Source organism: Equus przewalskii, chromosome 18 (assembly GCF_037783145.1).
Source record: "Equus przewalskii isolate Varuska chromosome 18, EquPr2, whole genome shotgun sequence".
NCBI classification, from domain to species: Eukaryota; Metazoa; Chordata; class Mammalia; order Perissodactyla; family Equidae; genus Equus; species Equus przewalskii.
This window is the reverse complement of record NC_091848.1, coordinates 36,858,660-36,885,969: the sequence shown is the minus strand read 5'-3', so window position 1 is coordinate 36,885,969 and position 27,310 is coordinate 36,858,660. Positions and strand designations below refer to the sequence as shown.

General features: G+C 45.7%; 1 protein-coding gene across 43 annotated transcripts in view; it reads left to right on the top strand.

Annotated features, from left to right (window-relative positions):
* Window positions 1-27,310, top strand: part of KALRN (kalirin RhoGEF kinase) — a 635,442-nt gene that overhangs the window by 406,355 nt on the left and 201,777 nt on the right. For all 43 annotated transcript variants that reach the window (XM_070583665.1, XM_070583666.1, XM_070583679.1 and 40 more), the window contains 8 exons: window positions 1,270-1,339; window positions 3,699-3,788; window positions 7,992-8,084; window positions 13,008-13,119; window positions 14,938-15,128; window positions 15,561-15,662; window positions 17,034-17,176; window positions 20,261-20,363. In XM_070583665.1, the coding sequence (XP_070439766.1) occupies window positions 1,270-1,339; window positions 3,699-3,788; window positions 7,992-8,084; window positions 13,008-13,119; window positions 14,938-15,128; window positions 15,561-15,662; window positions 17,034-17,176; window positions 20,261-20,363 (904 nt within the window). The remainder of the gene's footprint in view (window positions 1-1,269; window positions 1,340-3,698; window positions 3,789-7,991; window positions 8,085-13,007; window positions 13,120-14,937; window positions 15,129-15,560; window positions 15,663-17,033; window positions 17,177-20,260; window positions 20,364-27,310) is intronic.

Here is a 27,310-nt window from a genome sequence, read left to right as displayed (position 1 = left end):
AAATACTTTGTCATCTGCAGACCATCTTTTGCTATTACAAACAGTGCCACAATGAATGGTCCCGTGTATACATCATCACATACATGTGTAGATACAACTATAGGAAATTTTCCAGCATTAAAATTGCAGAGGCAAAAGATAAGCCCATTTTTTATTTTGATAGATCTTGGCAAGTTGCCCTCTGTAAAGATTGCACCATCTTCCATTTCCATCGGTATGTTTCCCCATCACTTGCTAATTATTTTTTATCTGAAAAATTTTGTGTGATTTTTACAAAGCAAATTCCATTCCAATGATGCTGGCTTATTTGAGTTTATATTCTCTGAGCTCAAACCAATTGGTTAATATATTAATTTGAAGTGAGTATAGTCAACTCTTTATTATTTGTTAACACAGAAAGGAGCCATAGCACGGATATCCACAATGGAAGATAATTCGGTAGTAATTCAATTCAGCTTTGAAATATATTGTGACTTTTTCCCTATGAATTTTCTTTCCTAACGATGTCTGCGTTAGGAAACATTAACTCATAGTTTTTAGCACAGACTGGCTACTGGTGGAAGAAGGCCAAGAATTAGAAAGAAGTCAGTGTAGTATTTAAAATTTTTCCACTTTATCTCTGGGATTGTAGGTGATGTTTATTTTGTTCTTTTTGGTATCTACCTATTTATATTTTAATGTCACAATGTGCTCAGGTTACTTGAGTAAAAATTTTGATTCATAGTTGCTGTTAAAATGAAAGGCCTAATACAAGTATAATATTTAATTATTTTCAGCCTGAGAAGTGTAAGCTCCTGAGGGAAACAATATTATTTTAAGAGGCAATTATATATATGTAATTCAATCAATTAACAGGTTTTTTTTTAAGATTTTAATTTTCCTTTTTCTCCCCAAATCCCCTCAGTACGTAGTTGTATATTTTAGTTGTGGGTTCCTTCTAGTTGTGGCATGTGGGACGCCACCTCAGCATGGCCTGATGAGCGGTGCCATGTCCACGCCCAGGATCCGAACCAGCGAAACCCTGGGCCACCAAAGCAGAGCGGGTGAACTTAACCACTCAGCCACGGGGCCCGCCCCCAACTAGCATAAATTTTAATGAAGTTATTTCAAATGTATTTAAAACTCCACCTCACCACGTATCACTTAGAGAGTGGAGAAGCCACGTGTAACTAACTGAGAGTCTACAGGGTTGTGTTGGCCTCGGTGTAACCCTCTGGGGGTGGTCAGCAGGCCAGAGGTGTCTAATTCAGCCTTTCTCTCCCCTTGCAGCATCTTCCTCAAAGAGCTGGAGAAGTACGAGCAGCTGCCTGAGGATGTGGGACACTGCTTTGTTACCTGGGTAACTGACCTGAAATCCTTCTTCTCCCGCTGTCCCATACTTTCCAGGAGTGCAAGTGGCACCAGATGGCATTGCTATTTGGTGCCTGACCTGAGGATTGGTGTCACTGCCAGCGTAACACAGGACCAGGGACTGCAGAGAGGGGTCATGAGTAGATCTGAGAGAAGTAGTACATCCCCGAGGAGCAGAGACTTCCTTGGGAAAGGTTTTTAGACATCATCCCCAAGTTCCATCTTAAGCTCTCTAAGAGCTTTCTAAAATTGAGATATCAGAAGAGTGGAACAGGACCACCACCATTGGTAGAGGAGCTATACTAGCTCCACCCACTAGTTATTTTCACAGGATGAGGATTAGGGAATTAGAACTTTAGGAAGCTACCTAACCTTTACGTCTATTTTCCTCCTTAATAGAGAAAAACAGACTTCTTGGGTATCCATCCCAATTCTGACCTACAAGATGAATGTCTAGGCATTCTCTCTCTTGGTCCTATTGTCATGGACTGAGTAAATGGACTGAATGTACCAGATTCTAATTATAAAAACAGAAACGTTAGTCTCCATTTGTATCCCCATTCCACATTATTCTGAGCTCAGGTTCGTGATATGAGTGCAAATATCTCCAGGGAAGTGCACCTAGGATGCCAAGTGCAACTAAACATGGAAATCTTTCTCCAGGGTCAGGAGTTCTAATATTTAATAATTATCTAATCATAACTTCCACTCCAAATGGGCTAATTACTTTTCAAAATGTCTTCACGATTCAGAGAGTTTATGCTTTCCACAGCCCTATGGAACAGGCAGGGGCTATGGTTGTGTTTTAGATTTTATAGGTGGAAATATTTCAGATGAGATAGATGGTTGACCGTCCGCTGGCGTGTAATAAATATCACAGCCATTCCCACAACTCAAGACCTGAGTCGCTTTCCTTTCATGAAACCTTGATGTTTGCTTCCTGGCATCCTCTCATTTCTTAAGGAAGTCCCAGATGCCATCTCATTTTGTGCCTCTAAATACTTGAGCCCATGCACAGATCACATTAATACTGATAAATAATTTATGATCTCTTGCACAGCCAATGTAGAGAAAAAACAAGATAGACCATTAAGAGAAGGGATTTTTTTTTTTTTTTTTTTTTTGCATCTTGGTTCATACAATTTGTGGATTTGCCTTACAACCAACCATAAATGTGATTATCAGCATCTCTTAGGTTTCAGAAAACCTTTGGTGATTGCATAAAATATGCACCTTTTGCTAAGAATTATTCCAAGATGACTTTCTAAAGTCTCATAATTCTTAATGTATGAGTGTAGTGCAGGAGTAAAGAGTAGAAAGAGTTGTCTGTAATGTATTGAAAGGCAGTGATTACGACCAAGAAGCCTGGAGTCAGGTTGCCAGGGCTCCATCACTTCCTAACTGTAGGAATTTAAAGTCACTTAACCAACCCATGCTACAGTTTTCACATCTGTAAAATGGGGTAATAATAATAGCACTCACCACCTAGGGGTCTCATGAGGATCAAATGAGTTAATATACGTAAAGCACTTAGAAAAGTGCTGGATGAAAGAAACCTGATCTAATTAACACGTGTCTAGGCAGTTCTCTCAGAAGAGGACATCCCACATGTGCTGTAGGCAGCAAGATGGGCAGCATTTCAAGAACAGGAAAAGTGCTTGGTAGCCAAAATACACACAGCTTTCCCAGTGGATAGGGTGTGTAGGACTGCCCAAGAGGGTCCCGAGAGAAATAGGAAATGAGTTGCTGCCAAGCCATAAGCTTCTTGACTTGAAGTAACAACCCAGTTAGGAATCATTGCTCAGGTCCTGCCCTGCAGGGTCATCCTGCTCTCCATTGCCTCCGTCATTGCTTCTGGGAAGTTGGGGATGATGCCATGGTCGCTTGACATGCCCTACAAACTCCCCCAGTGGAGACATTTGGAGAACAAGCAGGCCCACCTCTGAGACCGTACTTCATTTTCCTTCTCTGATTTTTGTTTTTGAAATACTGTCATTTTTCAAGATGGGAAGCCCAATTGTAGGTAGTCCAAAACAGGGGAACGATCTTTAAATAAATTCTGTCCAACTTCAGAATACATTATGATATGTGAATTGGTTTTTCTAAGTCTTTCTAGCACAGACTGGTGTTAGAATGAGCTTGCTTTCAGCAAGCTTTCCCCACCTGCTGACAGGAGGGAAGCCTCCAGAAAGCTCTTAGGGGAGCCTGGGTCAGATGATCCCAGAGCATTCGGCACAGATAATCCAGGCACCAACATCCGTGGGCTTACTGTGCAGCCCTCTCTGCGCCTTCAGGACAGAAGGAGCAAGTAAAGGATGCTTATCTATTATCGTCTTTGTTCTTTTTAGGCAGACAAATTTCAGATGTATGTCACCTACTGTAAAAACAAGCCTGATTCCAACCAGCTGATCCTGGAGCATGCGGGCACCTTCTTTGATGTAAGCTCTGATTTTCCGTTCTTGAGCCCTTGAGGAGCAGGTGGAAATGCTTCTCTACTTTGGAATAAGTGATTTTTAAATTATCCTTTCTTCCTCATTTTTCTTTACTGGTCACTCTAAACCTCATGTCTCATGGATAAATCTTGGAGAAAAACAAAAGCCGTGTTTGTCTTTTGTTTTTTCCCCATCCCATCTCAAGTGCCGTGATTTTGGATGAGGCGTGTTTGTCTCCATGCCTCAACACCAAACCTAGCTCGCCGTAAACCTCATGTTTAGAGGAGGCTTACTATGATGCAGGTGTTGATTAAGCTGTTTCACTTCTACCTCATATACAGCTCTCTCAAAGTGTGGTCCTCAGACCAGCCACATCAGCATCACCTGAGAACTTGTTAGAAATGAATGTTTTTGGACCCCCTCCCCTCCAGATCTGTTGATTCAGAATCTCTAAAGGTGGAGCCCAACAATCTGAGTTTTAAGAAGCCCTCCAGGGGACTCTGGTGCCCACTCAAGTTTGAGAATCACAGCTCTAATGCATTTGTGTCAACCTTGGCTACACGTTGGAATCACCTGGGGAGCTTGGAAAAATATTGATTCCTGGGTCCCACCCCTGAGCTTCTTATATACTTGGCCTGGATCTGGCCTGGGCGTTGAGAGTTTTAACAGTTTCCAGGTGAGAGTGACGTGCAGCCGGCTTGAGCACTTGTGCTGTAAGAAAGCCGGGAGAAGAGTCAGGGCCGACGTGCCTCGTCAGGTGCTTTGGTTTTGAATGAGTCTCCAGTACTGTCGGCGAATGAGGGTGTAACTCTGTGTCCCCAGAGAGTGACCTGTTGGCTGTAAAGTGAAGAGAATCAAGTGGGCCACTGCAAGATGCAAGGGATGAGCAAGAGGGAGAGAAGAAATGAGGGAATAGAAGGAATTTCAGTGGGAGACAGACTGTAGCAGTGATGGCCATTCTGGTAGTCAGAAGTGACAGAAACTTGAAATTCGGAACTTTTTAATGTCCATCAATCTATCTTTCTGCCTACCTGCTTTCATTCTTTCCATAAATATTTGGCTGTCTGCTGCATTCAAGATAGTGTGCAAGGCGCCATAGGGAAGACATTTAAACATGGTTCCCATACTCAAGTTTACAAAATAAACCTTGTCTGAGCATCTTTCTAGCCTGACACTGCCATAACAGAAATGATTCTACAAGTGTCTTGTTGCTCAGTGAAGGAACAATGCTTGAATGGGAGAAATCCAGATGAGAAAAAACATACATGACTTTTAAAAAATGTAGCATTAATATGAAAATGATCCTAAGTGTCCCAAACTGGAATTTCTGAGGTTAGATTTGATAACACAGAAAATTCAAGAAAAATACTACTCTAACTTGGTATCAGAATTTATTGGATGCTCTATACCACTATTATTTTTGCTTAATAATGTATTTCTCTTAAGATGTTTCTGGTTAATTATTCATCAACAGTATCCAGAGGGTCTTTCTGAAGTTTTAAATGCATTGTGCCTTGTCTTCCACTTAGCATTTGTCCAAACATGCATGTCCTGTGCTCTGAGCATGCCTCAGACTCCTGCTTTCTTGTCTTTGCTCGCACTGCTCTCTCTGCCTAAGATGGATTGTGCCCACCATGCACGCATGCACACACATACAACCGCACACAGTCACTCTTCAGACTTCTTCCTATCCTTTAAAGGGCAAGTATTGCTTCCTGTATGAATTCTTCCCTTTCTCCAGTGTGCATTATACTTTGTATCTCTGTTATAGCATTTGTACGGATTTGCCTCTTGGCAGGTTAACAATGTACCTTTCTGTTAGACACACCTCCCCCAACCCGTGAGCCCCTCAAGTCTTGGACTGATGGTTTGCCTGGTTCATTTTTGTACGCATCACAGTGTCGGGTGCCAAACTGTATTTTCCTTTAGTCCTATATTCCTCGCATCCCTTCTTCTAGCCAATTTCTAGGCTTTGATAAGTCAGATATAACCCAAATATCCCACCCTATGCCCCACTTCCAACATAGAGCGTGATGAGTCTCCACGTTAATTGGGAAGGCCAGTGGAAGCCAGAAACCCAGTCCAGTAGGAGTTCCTGGAGCTTGGCCTGGGGGTGGGCAGGAAGAGCAGTAAATTCTCCTCACTGTTCCCACAGCTTTCCAGAAAGCATCATCTTCTAGCTTTTTTCCATTCCATCAGAAGGGTTTCCCTGAGCTCTGCCCTGGGAAACAACCCGCTCTAGCCCTTCATTCTGTAAAAGAAAGAAACCCTCAATAAAGGCAGTCTCTTATTATCCATTGTCATAGAAAACACAGAAAATTGAAGTCCCAGATAGGCCCACACATTCACATGATCTAGAATATTTTGCTGTAAATGTAAGAACTGCGAGGCTGTGGTGTCTGATGCCGAGTTGATTACTCAGTGTGGCTTGGGTGACCCAGCCGCTGGAGGCAGCCCCTGCCTCGATGCTCCACATGCGGCCTCCCCAGGGCTGGGTGTCTTGCCAGCCAGGCAAGAGTGTCTGAGGTGCATTACAGCCTGGCTCTTTTGCCAAAGCTCCCAGATAACTCACAATGTTCGTTTGCCCAAAGAAAGTCAAGCCGCCAGCTGTTTTGCCCGTCCTCCTTGAGCAAGTCCTGCTTTAATGGCACACTGTTAGGGAAGAGGCAGATGAGCAAGGAAATTGCTACTTTCTGTGCAAGTTGGTGGGAAATGGAATAATTTTCTCATTATTCCCTCTTCTTTACCCTCCTCCATGGCCACAGAGCAAGTCCTATCTTGTCCAACTTTAACATGTTTCTTGTGCTCCTCCCAAGGCTTTATTCTCACTAATCCTAGCTCAGGGCAAAAGCCCCTATGTTATACACCTGGAGTTACAGATATAGATATAGATATAGATTATACATATGTTTAAAGAGTACGATTCAGTGGTTTTAGTGTATTTTCAGACGTGTGCACCTATACCCACAGTCAATTTTAACATGTTTTCATCACCGCAAAAAACAGCCCCACACCCTCAGGCATGGTTCTCATTATCATCTAAATACACACTGATTATATCAGCCTGTGTATTTTGTTTTATATGTTTCCCCTTTATAGACTGCCATTGCTCCAGCTTTCCACTTCACCACCCCCTTCCTATCCTCTAAGTCTCAGCTGAAGGCGTTACTGCTACTAAACCATTGACGGCCACTCCTGCATCCAGTGATTCCCCTCTGTTCTCGCTGGCAATAACCAATGAGAGGCAATAACCTTCTCTTGTCCTTTGTGCTCTCTATTTTATGTGTGTCAGTATTCTCAGCTGGCTAGAATATAAGGTACTTGAGGCAAGGGACTAAAAGGTACCCTTCTCTAAACTTCATAACACCTAGACCTCGGGGAATGGAAGACCATTTTCAGAGTAGGATAGAGAATGGACTGAAAGAAGAGACTAGAGCCACAAACAGCGGCTGGAGGTCATGGTCTTAGCCTGGGGCTGAATGAGGTGGATGATGCTGGTGAACATGGAGAGGAAAGGCTTGTCACCAGGGATAAAAGAAGAAAAACAACTAAAAATGATTCCATGGTTTCCAGCTCACAAGATCTGAAGAATGAAAGAGGTACCGTTGATCACAATGGAAAGTTATAAAGAATGAAGTGGTGGTTCAAAGTTGGGATGTCTTGCATTTGAAGAGAGGAGAGATAGTACAAGAGAGAAGTCCCGTGCTATTCTAAGGAGACTGCGGGCAGGCGGAGGCTCAGGCGCCATCAGAATAGAAATAAGAGCCTTGCGCTCTGCCTTCCATTATCCCCATCTTCCCTTCATCCCCCTTTTATTTCCTCCATTCTGGGTTTATTTCCTTTCACTTCCACTTCTTCACCTCTCCTTCCCCCTTCTGTCTGTTGCTTATGTCCCCACTCCCTTTTCCTACTTTCATCTTTCTCTATTTCTTAATTTCCATTTCTGCTTCACACATCTGCTTTCCTTTCCTAAAGCTTTCCTTTCCTAAAACTTATCCCCTTTCACCATCTCTCCTTTTTTTCTATTTATATATGCATCTTGCTCTCTCTTGTTTCTCTTTCTAATCCCCTCTCCCCGTCGAAGAACAGTTTCTCATAATTGTCTGCCCTTTTTCATTTCTCCTCCCATCTTGCCCCACCTGCCTCCTCCCAGAACACACACCTGCACATCCCCTCGGTGTCTAATGGTGCCCGTTTTCATCCCTGTAGGAGATCCAGCAGCGGCACGGTCTGGCCAACTCCATCTCTTCCTACCTAATTAAGCCTGTCCAGAGGATCACCAAGTACCAACTGCTCCTGAAGGTACCTCTCCTCCCCTCAATGGAACCCCCCCTATGACACTACTGAGCAAGGCCAGGGAGCCCCAGTTTTGCCCAAGGATGGGCAAATTTCCACCTGAAGACCTTTCCTCCACCTCAAGCAGAACTTCAGAGATGAGCCCACACTGCATGGCTGCCTCCAGACTGCATGTCCTAACCCGTGAAATTCCAGATTGCTTATTTGTTGGGGGAAAGAGGAGAAATGGGAGCAGGAACCAGTTGTGACTATTTTCACACCCTACCACAGCTCAACTTTTAGTGACTGCCACCCCAGGCACTGGCTGGTACTCAGAGCCTCCCCTGTTCTTCCCTCCTGGGGCAGATTCCTCCCAGTGGCCCCTGCTTCTGACAGGATCAGAGGTCAAGGTCTTAGGGGCACTGCCAGTCTGCATGGGCAGTAGAGGCCCAGGGCAGCACCTACCATTGCCTTGATCTCTGCATTTGTCAAGACTGAGGTTTTTGAGAGAAAATAATCAAAGTGTACACATTAAAACGCCATGATACTCTTGTGTCTGTAGGATCCCATATGTTAGGGATTCTTCTGGAGCCAACCAAGAGATTTGGATTTTCTCCAAAATCCTTTCTTTAAAAGTCAAATAATCAAATTACGTAAAATATGTAATTTGGGCGGATTTCTTTTCAGAGAAAGATACACTGACAGTCTGAAAATATGACATTTCCCCAGAAAGCCTGGGAAATTGACCGAGGCAGTTATATAACCCCTGTCTATATTAATTCTTAAGGTGTAAGAGTGGAATTTTCCCTAAGTTTGAATATTTTGCTGGTCGCTCCTCAAATGCAAAGTATAAAAGGATAGTGAGAGGCATGTTATAAGTAGTATAGTTTCAGAGAAAATCAGATGAAATTCAGCTTCCGTTTAGAGACGCTTGCAGAATCTCGTACATTCTAGGTTCACTAAACATGAAAACCAGTCTGGTTTCAAATCTAGGTTTCTAGTCACGCTGGAGCATGCCCGTGGGTCTGGCCCATGGGGTCTCCCTGGCTTAGTGCTTGTGGTTCTACGATGAGAAGAGAGGGGACAGCAGTGGGCCCGTGCCTTGACCCTCTCCTACCCGCTCTGGGTCAGGGCAGAGCCCTGCGCCATCCTCTCCCTTCATCCTCCTCCTTCAAACCTCCTTCCTCGTCTCCAAGAAGAGACTATGAGCTTCTGCTTCCAGGCACTCAAGTCATCCAACCCTGCAGACGTCCTTAGAGAATGACCCCGAGGCCTCGTGCCCTGGGCCTTTATCCAGGATTGGTGTGAGAAATAACAGTGTGCAGAACATCGCAGCTGTTTTGGCAGCACCGGTTTTGAAGATGTCATCCTCTTTGTTTTTTTAAGTTTCTTATGAAAGACTAACAGAAATTTTGAAAAGATCTCAGAATAGGGCCTGGGGTTTTCCGCCTGAAAACTGGATGTGCTTTCTACCTTTAAATGAGAAGAGCTTGAGGTCCTTCTTTGTGCCTTTGTCTATCAGACAGTTAGCGTTGAGTTCCGTGGTTAGTTGCAGGACAGGCATACATCGCTTAATGATGGGGACATTTTCTGAGAAATGTGTCTTTAGGCAGTTTCTCCATGTGAACATCAAAGGGTGTACTTACACAAACCTATATGGTGTAGCCTACTACACACCTAGGCTGTATGGTTCTAATTTTATGGAATCGCCGTCATGTCTGCGGTTTGTCATTGACCAAAATGTTGTTATGTGTCACATGACTATACTTTCTCCTCAGCCCAGATTTCTGTGTGTAATTATCTTCTCCTTCCCTAACCCACTTAATGCTTGACCCTTCTAAACGATTTTTCTTGTGACAGAAGATTTTTTAAATTTTATTTTGGTGGTTTTTTAAGTATTCCAAAGGCTTTTCAGGAATGGATGGGGTTGTAAATTTAAAAAAAAAAAAAAAGGCCAACTTGCCCATCCACACTATCAGGGTCTTAAATCAAGTAAGATGCAGTTCTAAGGGAAATAGAGCTTCTCACCTCTCCCTGTCGATTCCATAAGGCTGAGGTTCCTGGGGTTATGGGTGTGACACAGACAAGGGAGGAAAGTGGAGAACGGATAGGCTGCCCTGCGTTTTGCTTATACGGATGGGAGGGTGGGCTCTGGGCCTTCACTCTGTAATTGGATGTTTAGGAACAGGTGACTGTGCAGGTAACTGAGAAGGGAAAAAATGAAGTAGTGTGAATTTGATTGTGGGGAAGTTGTAAAATTATTGGAAAAAAAGACAAGATAATTTTGGCCTCTTTTAAATGTGCTGGTGGCAGAGTGCCTGCTGAGTAAAAGGAAAATAGTTTTGCTGAGCTTTTACTATAAATAAATAATACAGGATTTATTTTCTCATTAAAGTCAGTTTTACACCAAATAAATTGATATTTAATTATCAGTCCCCTCTGGGGTTCCTCAGTGGAGGTGTTGCATGAAAGTAAAAACTGTATGTCAGAGTGTTCAATATTCTCTGTGTAAATCAGCTGCAGCTGTCCTTTGGGGTCTGAATTAAGTGTGGAGCCTTCTCCTTATCATAAACTGTAGCCAGGATCCAAGGAGAACTTATTGGCTTTGCTGGTAGATTGATGGACTTGACAAATTGCTTTGAGGGGGTTAAACAAATTGGTGTTTTCTGTTGCAAACTGAAGCATATTTCTTATTTCTCTCTTATGTTTCTGCTTCAAGAGTTCCTTTGATGATGTGTGAGAACAAGGTTGGCAGGGTTAAAATTAGGAAAGGGGTGGGGAGAGTCAGAGAACTATAGGTTGGCAGAAGTAAGTGCAACTTCTGAACAACGAAGCCATCATACTGACTGGAACCAAGCAGAGCTGAGGACCGGTCACTTCCACCTCCCAAACATGTGCTCTGGACAGTTCACCTCTTCTTTAGACATGCAAAGCTCCCTTCTTTGTATGGGAGTGTATCCAAGATAACCCAAAGGATTGGATTTTCATATCAGATGCTCACTAATCAGATATCTTACCAAGTATAAGCTTTACTAACAATGTCAAGGATACAAATAATCCCAAGGCAGAGGTAAAACAGAGAGAAGTCCAGGACCACCAACAGTTCCAAGACCTTCCTTGCAGCCTCAGGATGTGCTGTGGCCCAGATTAACATACAAGGTCATCTAAATGATGTGTGTTGCATCGTACCACTTACCCGGAAGAGATCCATTTTGGTCATGAAATGTCCTCACTTTTTTTAAAGATTTTATTTTTTTTATTTTTTTCATTTTTCTCCCAAAGCCCCCCAGTACATAGTTGTGTGGTTTCTTTTAGTTGTGGGTCCTTCTAGTTGTGGCATGTGGGATGCCGCCTCAGCATGGCTTGATGAGTGGTGCCATGTCCGTGCCCAGGATTCGAACTGGCAAAACCCTCGGCCGCCAAAGCAGAGTGCATGAACTTAACCACTCAGCCACAGCGCTGGCCCCCTCACTTTTTACTTAGATAGTTGCTTATGTGATACTTTCCAGGGAGGAAACACCCTAAAGCCACAGATTCCAGGCTGGTTTATCATAAGAAGTCCTAGACAGGCCAGATATATCCTACTAAAAGTGTTCTGTAGATAAGGATTCCCCTGCTAGCAAGTGCCATTAGTTTATTTGACAAGGGGTCTGTCATTAATGTGTTTACAAGGTTTGATCTGGTCAATTTCTTTCTTTCCTGGAAGTGAATTCCCATCCATCCATCATCCCACATTCCTCCCTTCCCCACACAGTGACAAAGATAGCAAGATAAAATAACCCTGATAGAAAAAATGAAAGTCAGCATACCTCTGGTTTGGGCAAAATCATTGTAAATGGTCTTTATGATTCCTAAGCTAGTTAGAAATTATCTTTTCTCCATCACCCAGATACTATGTATCTTTTATGGAGGTGGTCTTGTCTCCAATGAGGAAGTAAAAGAGAGAGCATGCTCTGGGAAGTCTCAGTGTGGTGGAGGACATGGGGGAGACAGGACTGGCATGATGGATGGAGTACTAGACCCCGATCCAAAAGACCTGGATTCAAGCCCCCTGCATGGCCTCCAGTGAATTCTATAACCTGGGGAAATCTGAATAACTCTTATTCACAGTTTCCTCATCTGACAATGAAAGGACTAGTCCAGAATCCCACTGTGGGCCCCAGGTTAGGAACTCCTGATCCATATGATCTAAAAAATCTTTTATACTTCTGAAATGCTGTAAAACTATAATATCTGTAACCCCAGGTTGCTCCCAGCATGGCGGAAGTCAGCATTCAGGCAGTAGAGGCACATAAATCAAAGTGGTGCTACCTTCCGCTTCGGCGGCCCAGGGTTCGTGGGCTCAGATCCTGGGTGCGTACCTACGCACCACTTATCAAGCCATGCTGTGGCAAGCATCCCACATATAAAGCAGAGGAAGACAGGCACAGATGTTAGCTCAGGGCCAACCTGCCTCAGCAAAAAAAGGAGGATTGGTGGCAGATTTTAGCTCAGGGCTAATCTTCCTCAAAAAAAAAAAAAAAAGTGTTGCTAGCAATAGATGTGCAGTGAGTGACCTAAGAGTGCTGCGCGTCTTTGCAGACCCTGTGTCTCCCCTTGATGACTCCACAGTGCTGCATTTCTGTTCACGTGCTTTGACAGGGGCATTCCCTTCTCCAGGAGGGCAGTCGAGTGACAGAAAATGCCCTCCTTGCTGACTTCGAGTGCCAGCCACTTGGAAGTTGGGTTGAACTGAGTTAGTTTGAGCTGAGGAAGCTCAGTCTGGGGAAAAAAAAAAAATAGAGGCTGAATTCTTGGAAGATAACCTCCCACCCCACCCACTTTCTTTATAGTTTAGAGGGAGCCATTATAAGAGAGTGAAGCTGGTGTATAATTGCCTTGATGGGTTAGGTGTGGGAGGGTGGGGAAGCTGGGGAAATGGTTCTAATTGTGTCTGGACTTTTTTCCTAGGAACTCTTAACTTGCTGTGAAGAAGGGAAAGGGGAGCTCAAGGATGGCCTGGAGGTGATGCTCAGTGTCCCAAAGAAAGCCAATGATGCCATGCACGTCAGCATGCTGGAAGGTAGCTGTCCTCCCAGCCTCCCTGGGGGAGCCTCCTTCTTTCCTAAGACCAGGGAGCTTGTGGGAGGGAAGTGGCATGACGTCAAGCAAGGGGCAATGCTGGAGGAGAGGAGAAATGCCAAGTTGTTGCATAGGTCTTCGGAGGTGTGAGAGGAGCTCCACAGGGGCCAGCTCAGCTAACATCGCCTCCAGGTAGGACCAGGCCTAAGCCATTTCTGGTAGTGGACAGTTTGCTGCCTGTGAGGTGGTCTAAGACAGGCCATCATCCTTACTATAAATGTGCTACAGCCCTGACCCACAGCAGTCCTGTTCATCTGCACAGTATTTGCATTGCATTTGTCATCAGAATAAGTAGAAATCCTGTACACACACATGCGCACACATGCATGCACACACACAATGTCTTCAGCCTTGTGCCTTTCTTTTTTTTTTATTGTGGTAAAATATACATAACTTAAAGTTCACCATTCTAACCATTTTTAAGCATACTGTTCAGTGGCATTAAGTACACTCACGTTGGTGTGTAACCACTCTTATGCCCTTCCTAGCACTGAGAAATCCAGCCAAATAAACCTGGTAGGACTCCACCCAAGCACATTATGTTTACTGGAACCATATTCTTGGGACCCAGAAATCCAGTGGCATGAGACTCCAAAAAAGTGCTCTTAACACTGCAAAACAGATGAGCAGAGCAGCGGTATTGAGTGGAAGTTGTTAGATGAGTTAAGACTCAACATCCCAGTCTGGGCTGGCAAACAGGTGTTAAGGGAGATAAGCGTACTCTATTGTAAACATGAATCTGTGGGCTGTTTTTTCTCTTCTGGGCTCCATCTCCCCCCATCACGTCCCCTTCCCACCCCACTCCCATCTAAAGGACGTGGCCAGTCTCAGTACTTCCTGGGCCACCCTTAGCACAAGAAGCCCCAATTCTTCATGCAAGGACCTAATTACCTTCTCCAGACTGAGGACTGACCATCTGAAGGTGTTCCTGTTGTCACAGTTTCTCTACTGCTTTCTTTTCTGTTTGTACCCCTACGCCCACCCCTGGGTATCCTCCTCTGTAAGTTCCCTTCTGCTCCAGCCTGTCCCTGACCTGTATTCCAGATCCAGCTGCTCCAAGCATGGTCTCTGGACCAGCAGCAACAGCACCTGGGAGCTTATCTGAGTGCAAAATTGTGGGCTCCACCCCACGCCTCCTGAATCCCAGTCTCTTGGGGGTTGAGGGGTGGGCAGGAATCTATGTTTTTACAAGTTCTGCAAGTGAGTCTTAGGCATGCTAAAGTTTCAGAACCTCTGTTACAGATTTAAAGTGGTATAACTATAAGCTGTTGAAGGCTTGTGCACCACACCGTACAGGAGCAATCAAAGGGAAGAATCCTAGGAGTGGAATATAAGAAAGAAAGCCACGACAAATAAAGTAGAGTCAAGGACACTCAATCAGACAGTATTTGTCCTCAGCCCCACGTCAAGCCGAGTCAGAGACAGCGGGGAGCTGTGGAGGAAGAAGGAGATAAGAGTCTGCCCTTGCAGGAGGTCCCCAGCTAACGGTGAGGCTGGGGGAAGTTGCATAGGACCTTGGCAGGAGATTCCACTAGTACTGGTTATGTATAGGACACCTGGCGTGGGAAGGGGATCTGCTTACAGTTCCGTGGAGCTGTCCACTCAAGTGTCCAGGAGTCTCAGGAATCAGTCAGGAGAGAAAAGCGCTGTGGTAGCTGAGGGCTCCCAGTGGGAAGCCTTTCTCTGAGCAGGGAGCAGAACATGGTGCCCCGAATGTGGCGTGGAGAAACCCCACAGGGTGGACATGGTTGTTTTTCAGGGTTTGATGAGAACCTGGACGTGCAGGGGGAGCTGATTCTCCAGGATGCCTTTCAAGTGTGGGACCCGAAGTCGCTGATCCGGAAGGGGCGGGAACGGCACTTGTTCCTCTTTGAGATCTCCTTGGTTTTTAGCAAGGAGATCAAAGACTCTTCAGGACACACAAAATATGTTTACAAGAACAAGCTACTGGTAGGTGGGGTCGGTGGGGTAAGACAAGACTCCCTGTTTTCATGGCGCCCTTGGGCAGGAAGGGTCTTGAACACTCAGCTCCTCTCTGCCCCTGACGCCACCCCAAAACCATCCTGGACAAATGAAAGGGCCTCCTATTGGAAAGCGCGCCCCCTCAACTCCCCTTCTGCATTTTAGAGTTCACAGTTCTTCTTCCTGTTTGCTTTTAGCACTTCCCTCTTCACCTTCCCTCCCTGCTACCTGCTAACCAGGCACGTGCCTGTAAGTCCTTTCATCCTGGGTAGATGAACAGAATCTCTAGTCTGTTGAAGTTTGATTGACAGAGCCCCTCCTCGGTCCTCTCCTCTTTGTTGCCTTCCCTTCCCACCCCAGCCCTAAGTTTCCCCACTGCCCTCCCCTTCCCCGCCTCTCACAGGCATTTCCTGTCTACAGACCTCAGAGCTGGGTGTGACCGAGCACGTGGAAGGCGATCCCTGCAAATTCGCCTTGTGGTCCGGGCGCACCCCGTCCTCAGACAATAAAACAGTGCTGAAAGTAAGTACTGCTCTCTGCTGGGCACAGGAGCAGGGGTGGGGTAGTGGAGGTGGGTGGAGGGATGAGAGCACATCTCACCTCAAAGCGGGGCCCTGGAGACTCTGCTGAGCCACTGGGCCTATCTTGGGAAAGGTGGCATCACATGGGTATTGAGAAGCAAATTCTGTCATGAAAGCAGCCTCGAAATCTTGAAGACCAGTGGGCTGCTAAGTCCGTGCACTTGTACGAGCATAGGGGGAAGAAGCAGGGAGCAGCCTATTGGTTTTCCTCAACGGGACCCTTCACTATGTTCTCTCTGTATGTGTCCCCTCCAAGTGACAAGAGCAATGATTGGCCCTTTGACAAAACGCACCTTGATTTGCTCCACAGTCATTCAACATTTTTTCCTGAACACCTCCTCTGTATAAGGTGTTCTGCTCAGTGCTGTGGGGGATAGTTATGTATAAGAGATGGACGCTATCTCTGGGAACTTACTTTCTAGAAGCTCTAGTAAATCATGCTAGCATGGGAACGATGCTGATTGAGACCAGTGTTAAGAAAGGGCCTTTCACCAGATGATGACCTTAAAGAGTCATTTCAGCTCTCCAGAGCGTGGCAGCCCGGGAACTGAGTCAGTGCTTGCAGTAGTGTTAATCTAACTGAGAAGACAGCCTGCAGATGGAGCCCCCACCAGTCATTCGCTTATCAGGGAAGTGTCCATCCCCAAAGAAAAGATGGTCCAACCCTGACAAAAGAGTCACACTTGGTCACTCTGAATTCCTAGCATGGCTGCTACCTGCCGTGAGCCAGAATTACCTGAAAAAAACTCCACAAAGTCAAACGGGATGTTCAGGAATGGTAGCAATGCTTTCAATTAACAGGTTTACCAGGCTAAAAACTCAGGAGTGGCTTTCAGTCCGTACAAGCCTATGTAGCCAATATGAGGTGCTGAATGTCCTGACATTTATGCATACCAGTTGCTAAATAGCCACTGCCTCCAAATGCCCCCTCACTGCCCTTCCCATTGCTCCCAGACCTCCCCAGAATCTAGTAACTGATGTGTTCATCCCTGACCCAGTGGGGACCTCCAAACACTGCTCCAGCCCCGGGGCGGATATCAGCATTAGTCAGTGCCTGACAGCTTATTAAATACTTTGAAAATCACTCCTGAACAAGTCTCCATTGAATCTTGAGGTCATAGGTGTGTTCTAGGAGTTAGAGAAGCATGTCCCTGGGATTGAAGAGTCATAAGTATAAAATGAGAAATAGACTCCTCAAGCCTTTGGTATCCTTGAAAATAGTGGATTCAGCCTGCAAGAGGAGGCTTGAGAACTGTTTTGGCGGGGTGAAAGGCAGAAGGGGTTCTCACTCTTTCTCCCTGTGGCACTTCAGGCCTCCAACATAGAAACCAAGCAGGAATGGATCAAGAACATACGAGAGGTGATTCAAGAAAGGATCATTCACCTGAAAGGAGCTTTAAAGGAGCCAATTCAGCTCCCCAAAACACCAGCCAAACAGAGGAACAATAGTAAGAGGTAACCAGCGTCTCTCCCCCCAGCACGGCCTCACATGCTTCTGGGAGCGGGAATGGGGTGAACCTTTGCTTCCACAGGGGCGATGTGCTCTGCAGGTGGCACCCCTCTCCATGAAGCCCCACCGAGTTCTACCTAAAATGAGCTGTCTCCTCTCTAAGCATCTCATCTGTGACTGTCAATTAAATTCAGCAGGGTTTCACTGAGCTTAGTTTTGAGAGACACTCTGCCAGGTGCCACAGGAAGTGTAAGATGAGTCCATTCCCTCAAGAACCATCTCACAGTCAAGTCTCACCCATGGAATAGTTAGAGAAGAAGAACCAGTACCACGTGTAGGGATAGTAAATGCTGTAAGAATTCAAAGAGTGGGGGCTTTAGGATGAGCATCAGAGTGGAGTATCTGGAGGAGGCTTTGGGAAGGAGATGGGCAGAGTGGGGAGCTCTCTGGAGTCGTTAGATGGGAGAAGGGCTTTGCAGATTGTAATGCATGGGAGGTACGATGGTCGGGTTATCCTCACAGATTTACTGCAACCCCCCAGAGTCCTCACCCTCATTCATCCTAGATAAGCAATGTGATCGGGCGGAAGAGGACTTATTCTTTGTATCTTCATCTCTCTGGGCCCCTCTAAATCCCGGTTTCCCTTAGACTAGTGGATGACTTCTTAAGTATTTCTTTCTCAAGTCTCCATGTGACAGTCACCTACAATGACTCTTTTGGAGGACACTTCCAAAGAAAGCATACAAACGTTTCGTGTCAATTTTGAAAAAAGAAAAAAAGAAGACCTTTAGGGGTGATGATCGTTGGTGGTAACAGGCTCTCGTCTCCTCCCCTCTTCATGAATGGAATAAATCCAGAAGTAATTCACTCTCTGGTGCCAACCAGGATACACAGGCTGGGGAGAAGGGCCTGCAGAGTAGCAGCGTTCGTCTAGAGGGAGGTGGTAGCCAAAAGAAGGGTGTGATAAAGGTAGAGAGAGATAGCACCACAGAGCAGATGCTCCAAGACCAGCATGGCCAGGATAAGGTCACCTCTCAGTGCTGGAAAGATAAACTGTGATTGTAGTGGAGGAGGGGTCATTTTGATTTCAGGTACCCATGTCCAGAGTCCAGGTGAGGGGTAGACTCAGCTTAGCACTGGAGACAGACCCTACTGCAGGAAGCCCCTACTTTAATAATGAAGACAGAATGGAAACAGTTACAGAGAACTGAATGTCCAGGACCATGGTGGAAAGGGATATCCAGGTGAGGTTAGCTAGAGTTACCCTGTGAAGAGCCCCTTTTTCCTACAGTAGGAGAATTTGAGCATCTCTAGAACATGGGATGGACTTGACATACCTCGGAAATGCTCCCCACCTTTTCTCTGTCGTTGTCCTGACATGAGAGGGTGAGAAACCTTGGCAGACACTGCAGAGAACAGCCAGGCAATCTGTAATTTCATGAGCTTGGCTCCATGGATATGGGGACAGGGTTTATGGAGGAGGGGATTGGCTTGGAGAATACTCCCACACTTCTGGATAGGCTCCCCACATCCCCCAGAACTGGCTCCATCTGGAGTGGACCATAAGGCCCTGCTATAGGCCAGAATAGTGGGAAGCAGAAAGTACAGCCAACTCTCAACTATCTACAAATGGTGGGGAGCAGTGGCCCAGATATCTAAAACAACAGATGACCTTTATTTTTGGTTGCAAAATGCATCACATAATTTCTTTTTACAGCAGATTTTCCTTCCTACGAATGTGTGGTTTATATTATTAAAATAAATTGGCATTTCCCAACCCCACAAGTGTTTGGTTAGAGAACAGTGAACTTAGAAATGTTCTGGGTGGAAGAAAACACTTCTTATGACTAGTAGACACTGTGTAAATACATATGCATCACATGTATGCCCACACACACACACACATGTCCACATACACTCACACAGGAGAGATTGTGGTTGTTTAGACTCCATGAGGTGGCTTCAATATATGGGGCATTTTACCATGTGGTAACATCCTCAGACAGCAAGTTCACCTTCCTTCTAATGACATTACGTCTCCATAAGCAGTATCAGGGCTGCGGCTTTCATCAAAGCCTCCATGGGAAGAGCTGTCATTTCCTGTGCTCATTTATCCAACCCCTGGCCCACATCTGCTCCAGTTCTTCCTGACACAGACCATTCAGCCTTCCCTAGCTCCCAGGCATCTAATCCCCCTTGGCCCTGGCTATGGGTTCAGTGCAGAATTGGGACACAGTTCTAAGGGTGGAGAGCTGAAGGAGCACATGAGTGGGACAGCTGTATGGTCCAGGGCCCAGGAAGGAGTCCAAAGGCAGGAGTGCTCTCGGGAGCCCGTCTTATCAGACGCTCAGAGCACAGCTGTCTCAAAAGCTGCTGTGGAATCTGTGACTGTTCTCCTATCTTTGAGAAGATGCCTTGGCCTTCTGTGCTGATAAGAAGTCATCATAAATAAGCATGAGATCAACAAGACCCACCAAAATGAAGGCAATAAACTTCTCCATCTCGAGGAGTTAAGGGTCCAACATCAGGAACTTCCCAAAGATAATCTCCCCTGGAGAAAATATCCCACCCCATTTTCTCAAGCAGAAGAAACACACGTCAAAACAATATCTTGTCAGTTCTGTTTTCTTTATAGGCCAGCTATGAGCCAACCCCCATCCTGTTACTGCAGCAGAAAAACTACTTGGATACCCTGAACTCTGGGATTTGGGGCGATGATCCAGTCAATGGGATAGAAGCCTAGGTTCTAAGTAGTATATACCTCTTCCTACTGCCTTTTATAGACCCATTACCAGGAAAAATGAATAAATAATTGCCCCCTCTGCACCATGGGTCAGAGGAGTTATGGAGAAGGAGTCATTTTGTGTTCAGTTATCAACATAGTGATTTACCATGTTTACTAAGTGTAAGAGGTGACCTCATTGAAAATCACATAGGGCTGCTCCCTTTAGTGGGATAATTTTAGACAAATCCCTGCTAGAAAGTGCTGAGGCTCTGCCCTGCCAGCCCAGCTGGAAATCCTTGTGTACTCTAAACCCACAGTGGTTCCCCCCACCCCCACCCCTGTTTGTTTTTTCTTCTTCCTACAGGGATGGAGTGGAGGATGTTGACAGCCAAGGGGATGGGAGCAGCCAGCCAGACACCATCTCCATTGCCTCTAGGACCTCTCAGAACACAGTGGACAGTGACAAGGTAGGACAGTGCCCCATCTTCCTTCCCCCAAGACTTCTTGTTGGCTTAAGCACCCCTGGAGAGTTATCCCCAGACAAATTTCTCCTGCTATGGAGGCTAACCTCAGGAACTGGTTGTCTCTTTGTGCCAGCCAAAGGAGAAAGAGCAGGGCTGGAGGAGGTGTGTCACAGCGTGGAGACCTTGTCTGAGGGGACAGAAGATTGGGGTGGTCAGCCAGACCCTCTCATGCTATGAGAGTTTAGCAGAAGTGGCGAGGATGAGAGGCTCTGGGTCTCCTCTCCTTCTGAGCTGCCCTACTTGGGCTGCTCGGGCTGCTCTGCCTTCTGGGAGTCTGGGACTCAGGGAGATGAGGCTGAGATAGTTTCCTGAGACCTTAGTGGCTGTGATTGGCTCTTACTTATAATTTGAACAGGGCTCATCGCAAAGTTAGACCAAGACCAATGATTTGGGAAATGGCCACAGAGATGCTGGTTGGTAGGGGCCTCCTATCCAGAGGGGTTCTGGTGGAAATGATGCTCTGGGCAGATTATTGGGGGTCAGTTCCTGAGGGACAGAGGACCAGGAAGTGTTGCATGAAGCAGCCTGTAGGGACATAGTAGTCTCATGAGAAAGCTTGATCGCTTGCTCTCTTACATTTTGGAGCAAGTTAGCAAAAAGGAGGAGATCTGATGGAGAGTGACAGAAAGGAAACTGTAGCAGAGACTCGATGCCTTTGCTCAAGCTAGGAGAAGAACCCAGCTGTCTGAATTTGCAGCAGGGGCAGGAGAAGGTTTTGTGTCCGACCCTACTCTCACTGGCTTACCTCAGGGTTGGAAGAGTATGAGATGATCTTTTGCTGTATGTTAGTGAATTTCTTCATGAACGTGTGGATTTGGCCCTAGTATTTAGACCTAGTATTTTGGCCTAGTCTTCATCCCCAGACAAAGGCTGTGTCCTTGCTTCATTGTAGTTTTCTAAGTTATGGGTATTTTTTAAGATGATATGCATTCATTAGAATTTTTCCTAATTTTTTTCTTACTGGGAAAAGAATGCTATCCCCAAACTTCCTAAAGTCATGGTGCTAAATCACACTCTAGACCAATGTTCAAGGACATTCAAGGTAATTCTATCTGACATCGTGCCTTCAAGTTTCTAAGTCATTTTTGACTATCAGAGTGGATGGAAAATTGGTTTTTTCCACTTGTTAAAACATACAAAGGAAACTATTTCTGTACTTTCCTTTCTCCTCTGATCTGTTGTTTAGAAATATAACCTAGAATATCCTATGAATGAAAGTGTTTCTTTTTCAACAGTCAGTGGGTGGTAAGTGCAGTGCAGTGTTTCCCATGTTCAGACATAGCCTAGTAGTTTCATGGTCCAGGGGATTCGTTCCTTCCAGCTGCTCCTCCGTCTTCCCCACAGCCCTGACTTAGACACAGACACTTGTGCTGAAGCCATTTGTCTCAGGAAGCCCTCAGCTCCAGCCGTTCCTTGTCTCTCACAAGGTAAGGAAGGCTAGATTAGAACACCCCTGACAGCAGGCATCTCATTATCAGCGAGGAATCCTGGTCCTTACACGTTATTCTCCAAGTAAGAAAACTGAGGCCCAGGAAGACTGAGTGACTCACCCAAGAAAATTCTAGTAGTTAATGGAAAAGCAGGAACCAGAACCCAGATCTCCCTGATTCACTTACTCTGAAAGTCACAGTGCTAAACTCCCAAAGCTAAAATTAACTCAGCTAGTCAGTCTTTGTGCGCTTTCCACAAAAACATCAGTCACATATTCGTGAAAAAGCACCCACCATGTGCCGAGCTCTGTGCTGGATACTGTAGAGAGATGTGGACTGTTTGTTGAGTGTGAATCCTTATTTGTATAATTCTTGTTTTGTGTGTGTCTCTACAGCCAGACTGTTAAGCCCTGATGAGGGCAGGGGTTGTGTCTGTCTGTTTTGCTGCTCTACCCCTGGCACACAGCACACACAGATGCTCTGGAAATGCTTATGGAATGAATGATCAGAGGGGACATGGTCCCTGATCACGGGGAACTCCAGCATTAAGAGGCAGCAAAAACAGGTGGTCTGAAAGTAGCCAAATATACAAACACTGTATTTTTAAATGTGCTAAAGAAGCCTAGAAATTTCCTTACCTCCAAGCAGAAAGCTTTAGTCAGCTGGAGAGCCTGACCTGTTGGAAACATTAATCCCCAACTACCTTCTCAGGCCTTGGGAGACGTGAGCAGCAGGTTGGGAGACAATGACAGATTCCGTGTTCCAGACACAAAACCTGGAAAATCACTTAGAAATAGTCATACTTTCAGAATAAAATGAAGAGAGGGCCTATCTGTGACCATGCGCTGTAATTCAGAATGTTCTTACTCTTCTAACACAGAGCCATGGTAACAGGACAGCCACGTGTCCCCCTTAACCTGCACTCCCCTTCATCAGAGAAACCATTAATTGGTATCTTTGAGTTCATAGATGTTATCAACAGTGTTAAATTTCCCCCTGACTATCCCAGAAGACTAGGAAACTGGTCTCCATTGGTTTCCAAGTGGTCGGGTGAATAGACTCTGAAGAAGAGAAAATAACAAAGTGAGTTGATTCAGGTAAACTGGACTGTATTCAAGAGAAGGGCAAACAAGGGTTGCTGTGGGGAGGGGATGGGGCAGGGATCAGCATTATTTCAACAACGGGTTTCTAGGAAAAGCCCCGGTCTTCCTCTTCTAACCCAGATGAACTAGAATAGTGGTACCACAGGCTGGTTAGACGAGGAAAATGTAACCTTTAAAGGGACATGACAGACTGGAGAGGAGCACCTCTCCAGTCGCCTTGTGTATTTTGTGTCCTGTGGTTGGGTGGAAGGCCTTTGGACACACCTGGGTTCAAATCCCAGCTCTGGCATCTACTCTCTGGGTCACGCTGTATGGGTTACTGCGCCTTAATTTCCCTTTCTGTGAAACAAAGATGATACCTGTCTCTCTGAGTCGTTGGGAGGATGAAGTAAAATATATATATTTGCTTGGCACCTTTTAGACATTCAGCAAAGTTTAGTTTCCCACCCTTATGAGAGGGAACATAAAAGTTTAGATGCTATGAATAAGAGTGCACAATTATGTAGCAGACTGTGGGGATCTTTGAAAGTTGTGAGTAGAGTTCTGCCCTCCTGGTTCATCGTTCATTAACTCATTGCTGCCAGGTTCTTTTCTATATTAGACTGAAGGGGAAGTAGCTTTGAGTCATCTGTCTATAAACTGAACCACCTGACTCCTCTTTCTGCTTGCCAGCCCTAAGAATCTAGGCTTAGATATTTGTTGTTAGCATTGGCTCATGGGCTTTTTTATTATTTCATGGGTTGTAATCCATTACTGTCAGGGATTCATTTTAGTCCTCAAATTCTACCATCTTTTGCCAGTGGCAATCCCTTTAGACATTTGAAGATGGTTGTCTTGTCTTTTCTCTTCATCTTCTCTGTTTCTCCAGCTGTTCCTTGTATTAATATATTTTCAGACCCTTCTGTATCCTGGTTGCATTCCTCTGGATTTACTGTGCTGATCTATATAAAATGGGACGTCCAAGTGGTACATATACTGCAGATGTTATCTCGCTAATGCAGGCTCAGCTCCTGTTCCAGGACTCCAATGCCTCATGTCCTCCCTAAGACGTATACCATGTCTAGTAGGGGTGTACAATGTTGGCTCATAAAATCTCCATGCCTGTTTCCATGGACTGCCCTTAGTGGGGCAGGTGACTTAGTAACCTGAGTGTTGGACTACTTCATATCTATTAGATTTTTCTCTTGTTTAATTTCATCCCGGTATTCCAGCACGTTTTGAATATAAATTATTTTGTTGAGTATGTCAGCTCCATCTACATCTCACAGCATTATTGGATAAACATACCTTCTGTGGCTTCATCCAAATGCTTGCTGAAAAGATAAGCTCAAGGACAGAAGACCAGTGTCAGCCCCCTCCTCATTTCTCACCCAGGGTTTGACACTTGGAACTCTCCTTGTCTAACTCTTTGTTAGGAGAGGAAACTTGCCTCTTTTCTCTATAGCAGAGGAGCTGGGGTTGCTTACTTAAGTTGTAAATCCTCCCTGGGTGAGGAATCAGTCTAATATTCTGAATTCTGCATTAGACACTGACAAAGCCAACATGGGTGATTCAGTAAATGGCATTAATAGCTTTCCCCAAAGTTGCTTCTGTTCATCCCTCAAACGGATCTGCATAATTAGGTTCTACCTTGCACCTGTCCCATGAAGAAGTGTTAGTTCCCTAAAGGCAAAAGGGTGGGCTTACTTTGTTCTATCATAGTCTGAGCCCCTTCCTATTCTGTCCAGGAATATGTTCATGCTACTCCGAGCAAGATATTCCACTGAAAAGTCTTTTGCCTTTGTGTGTGTTGTTAGGTGATGGGGCTTTGCAACCACACTTCAAAGAAACCCAGAATTATAGATTCTAGTCAAGCTAAGGCTGAGTAATGAGGGGGCAGTGAAGGAGTTTCTTGTGGTTTAACGTGATGGATGTCTGCCGAAGAAATTTCAGCTAATGGCACAGAAGCAGCCCTCTGCACAGTGACGGTCCTGTGTATGTATTTATTGTTTAGTCTGGACAGGCTGGAGACACTCAGTAAATGCTTATTGGATTGGCCATTACAGACCTATCCTAGTAGAGAAACTCTCCATCCAAAACTCACTGTGAATTTCTGGACAGGTCCAGGCTGGCTGGAGACAGGGAGGTTGAAGTGAGATTGAGTTGCAGGTGCTTCTCTCTGCAAAAATTGCAAGGGGAAGAATTCTGCTGGAGCATCCCAGGGCTGACTGTGATTTCAATGAGGAATTTGAATAACAAGCTGATGTAATCTAAGATGCAAGGTGGGTTGATAATGGCAGCATGCTGAAGGGGAACAGGAGAATGCTTGGAAAAGCCTAGAGATTTCAGCATCTAACTCAAAGATTCTTAAACTCTGGACTGTCAAACCAAAGTAGTGGGTCATGATCAAAATTTTGTTTTACTGATTGGAAGGGAAGGCTGGGTTTAGAGTTGGTGAGGGCCCAACTAAGGGGAAAGTCAAAAGAGTCCTACAATGTCACTCACTGCAGTATCATGATACCTATCACAAGGGGCCGGGCACCCTGACTGCAGGAACCTTCTGGGAATAGACTTTCGTAGGGCCTCATCTGGTATATCAAAACCTGGTAATCCTGATGCCTGTACTGTGGGAGCACAGAGCAGGCTGCTAGGTGTGAGGGCTGTAGTCAGGGAGGGCCCAGCCCTTGCATTGGTGCATTGATGAGGACCCAGCCCCTGTTTTGGTGCATTGATGAGGTCCCAGCCCCTGCTTTGGTCCATTGATGAGGGCTCAGCCCCTGCTTTGGTGCATTGAAGAGGGCCAAGCCCCTGCTTTGGTACATTAATGAGGGCCCAGCCCCTGCACTGGTGCATTGGTGAGGGCTTAGCCCCTGCATTGGCCTGTTCTATCTCTCTTCATTCATGGACAGTGTCGAGGCCCTACTTACTCCATAGCAGGTGCCGTTCTCCATCCTGGGAGTACAGCAATGAACGAAACAAGGCCATCCTTGACCTTGCTTTCTTGTAGGGGGAAGACAAAGGATGGCATCCCTAGTCTTCTGCTAATAACATCAGAGATGAAAGGCTGCTCAGTTTTTCTTCTAAGGAAAAGTGGTCTCTTGCTGCAGTTGGAAGAACTTGAATCAGATGTAAGAAATTATTTTCCCTGTAGATACTAGGGGGACAGATGACTGAGGGGAAAAAATGGACTCTCTTCATTTAAATAGGCTCGTAAATAGAAAAAGCCCCTGGAGAACAGGAATGGGGTAGGATAGGGCTGCTTGGGGGCATGCAGGAAGGGAGGAAGGAGCATCCTGAGGCCAGTTCCCTAGAAGCAGAGTCTGAGACCAAGAGTTCTGTGTGTGTATTTTATTGAGGGCGTGCTCTCAGGCAAAGGGCAGGGAAACAGGGCCCTGGGGGAAAGAGCCAAGGCAGATATGCATGTGGTATCAGCTGGAGTCTAGCTCAGTCTGATCCTCCCAGAGCTCTGCAGGGTGAATTGCACCCAGAGTTTGCCCATCTCAAGGCAAGGGAGCCGGCCTTTTGTGTCAGCTGTGAGCTGTTAGCAGCCTCCAGGCACAAGAGCTGGGGCATGGGTGCCCTGGCAGGAAAGAGGATCTGGGTAGGGTGCAAGGCGTCTGCTGCAGGAAGGAAACGGGGCGTAGTATGAGGGGGATGGGTTTTGAGATCAGGCAGAGATTCAGTCCCCAAGTGTTTACTAGCTGCATGACTGTGAGTGGGTCCTTTAATCATTTCGTGCCTCAGTCTCTTCATCTGTACAGTGAAGGCATGATTTCTGCTTCCCGGGATTTTGAAGGACTAGCCAAGATCCCACATGGAAGAGTATCTGGGGCAGAGGAGACATGCCGTGGGTCGCTGTGCAGGTGACTGCAGGGCACTTCCTTGCAAGAAAATGGGCAACCTGCTCCCCAGAGTTTTAAGGGCCCACACATCACTGGGTTTTGCCACTGAAGGGAAAACCAAATATCTGGAGATATGGAGACTCACCAGTGTCAGGACTAATAAAAATTCTATCCGTTCACACAAGGTAATATTTTTCTCTTGACAAATTCTTAACAACCATCAAGATGGCCCATCCAAGCTTGAGTCCCCAGAGTGTGATTGCGACAGTGTGTTACATCTGGCTGTGGTGCCAGAGCAGGTGAACTCCCCTGTGCAGGTCTGCTGCATTAAATGCACTGTATTAAAAGCCAGAGAAAATGTGGTAGGTCTCCAGGACAGATTCCTCAGCACATCTGTTTCTCTGCCCTCAGTGGGGGCTGAGGGCCCTGAAATATTTCTTTATAGGGAGAAAGTTACGTTGCCTCCCATCCAGTAATAAAACACTTTCTAATCCTTAAATAAATTCCTGAGAAGAGGATAGGAGTGTACTTCCTGT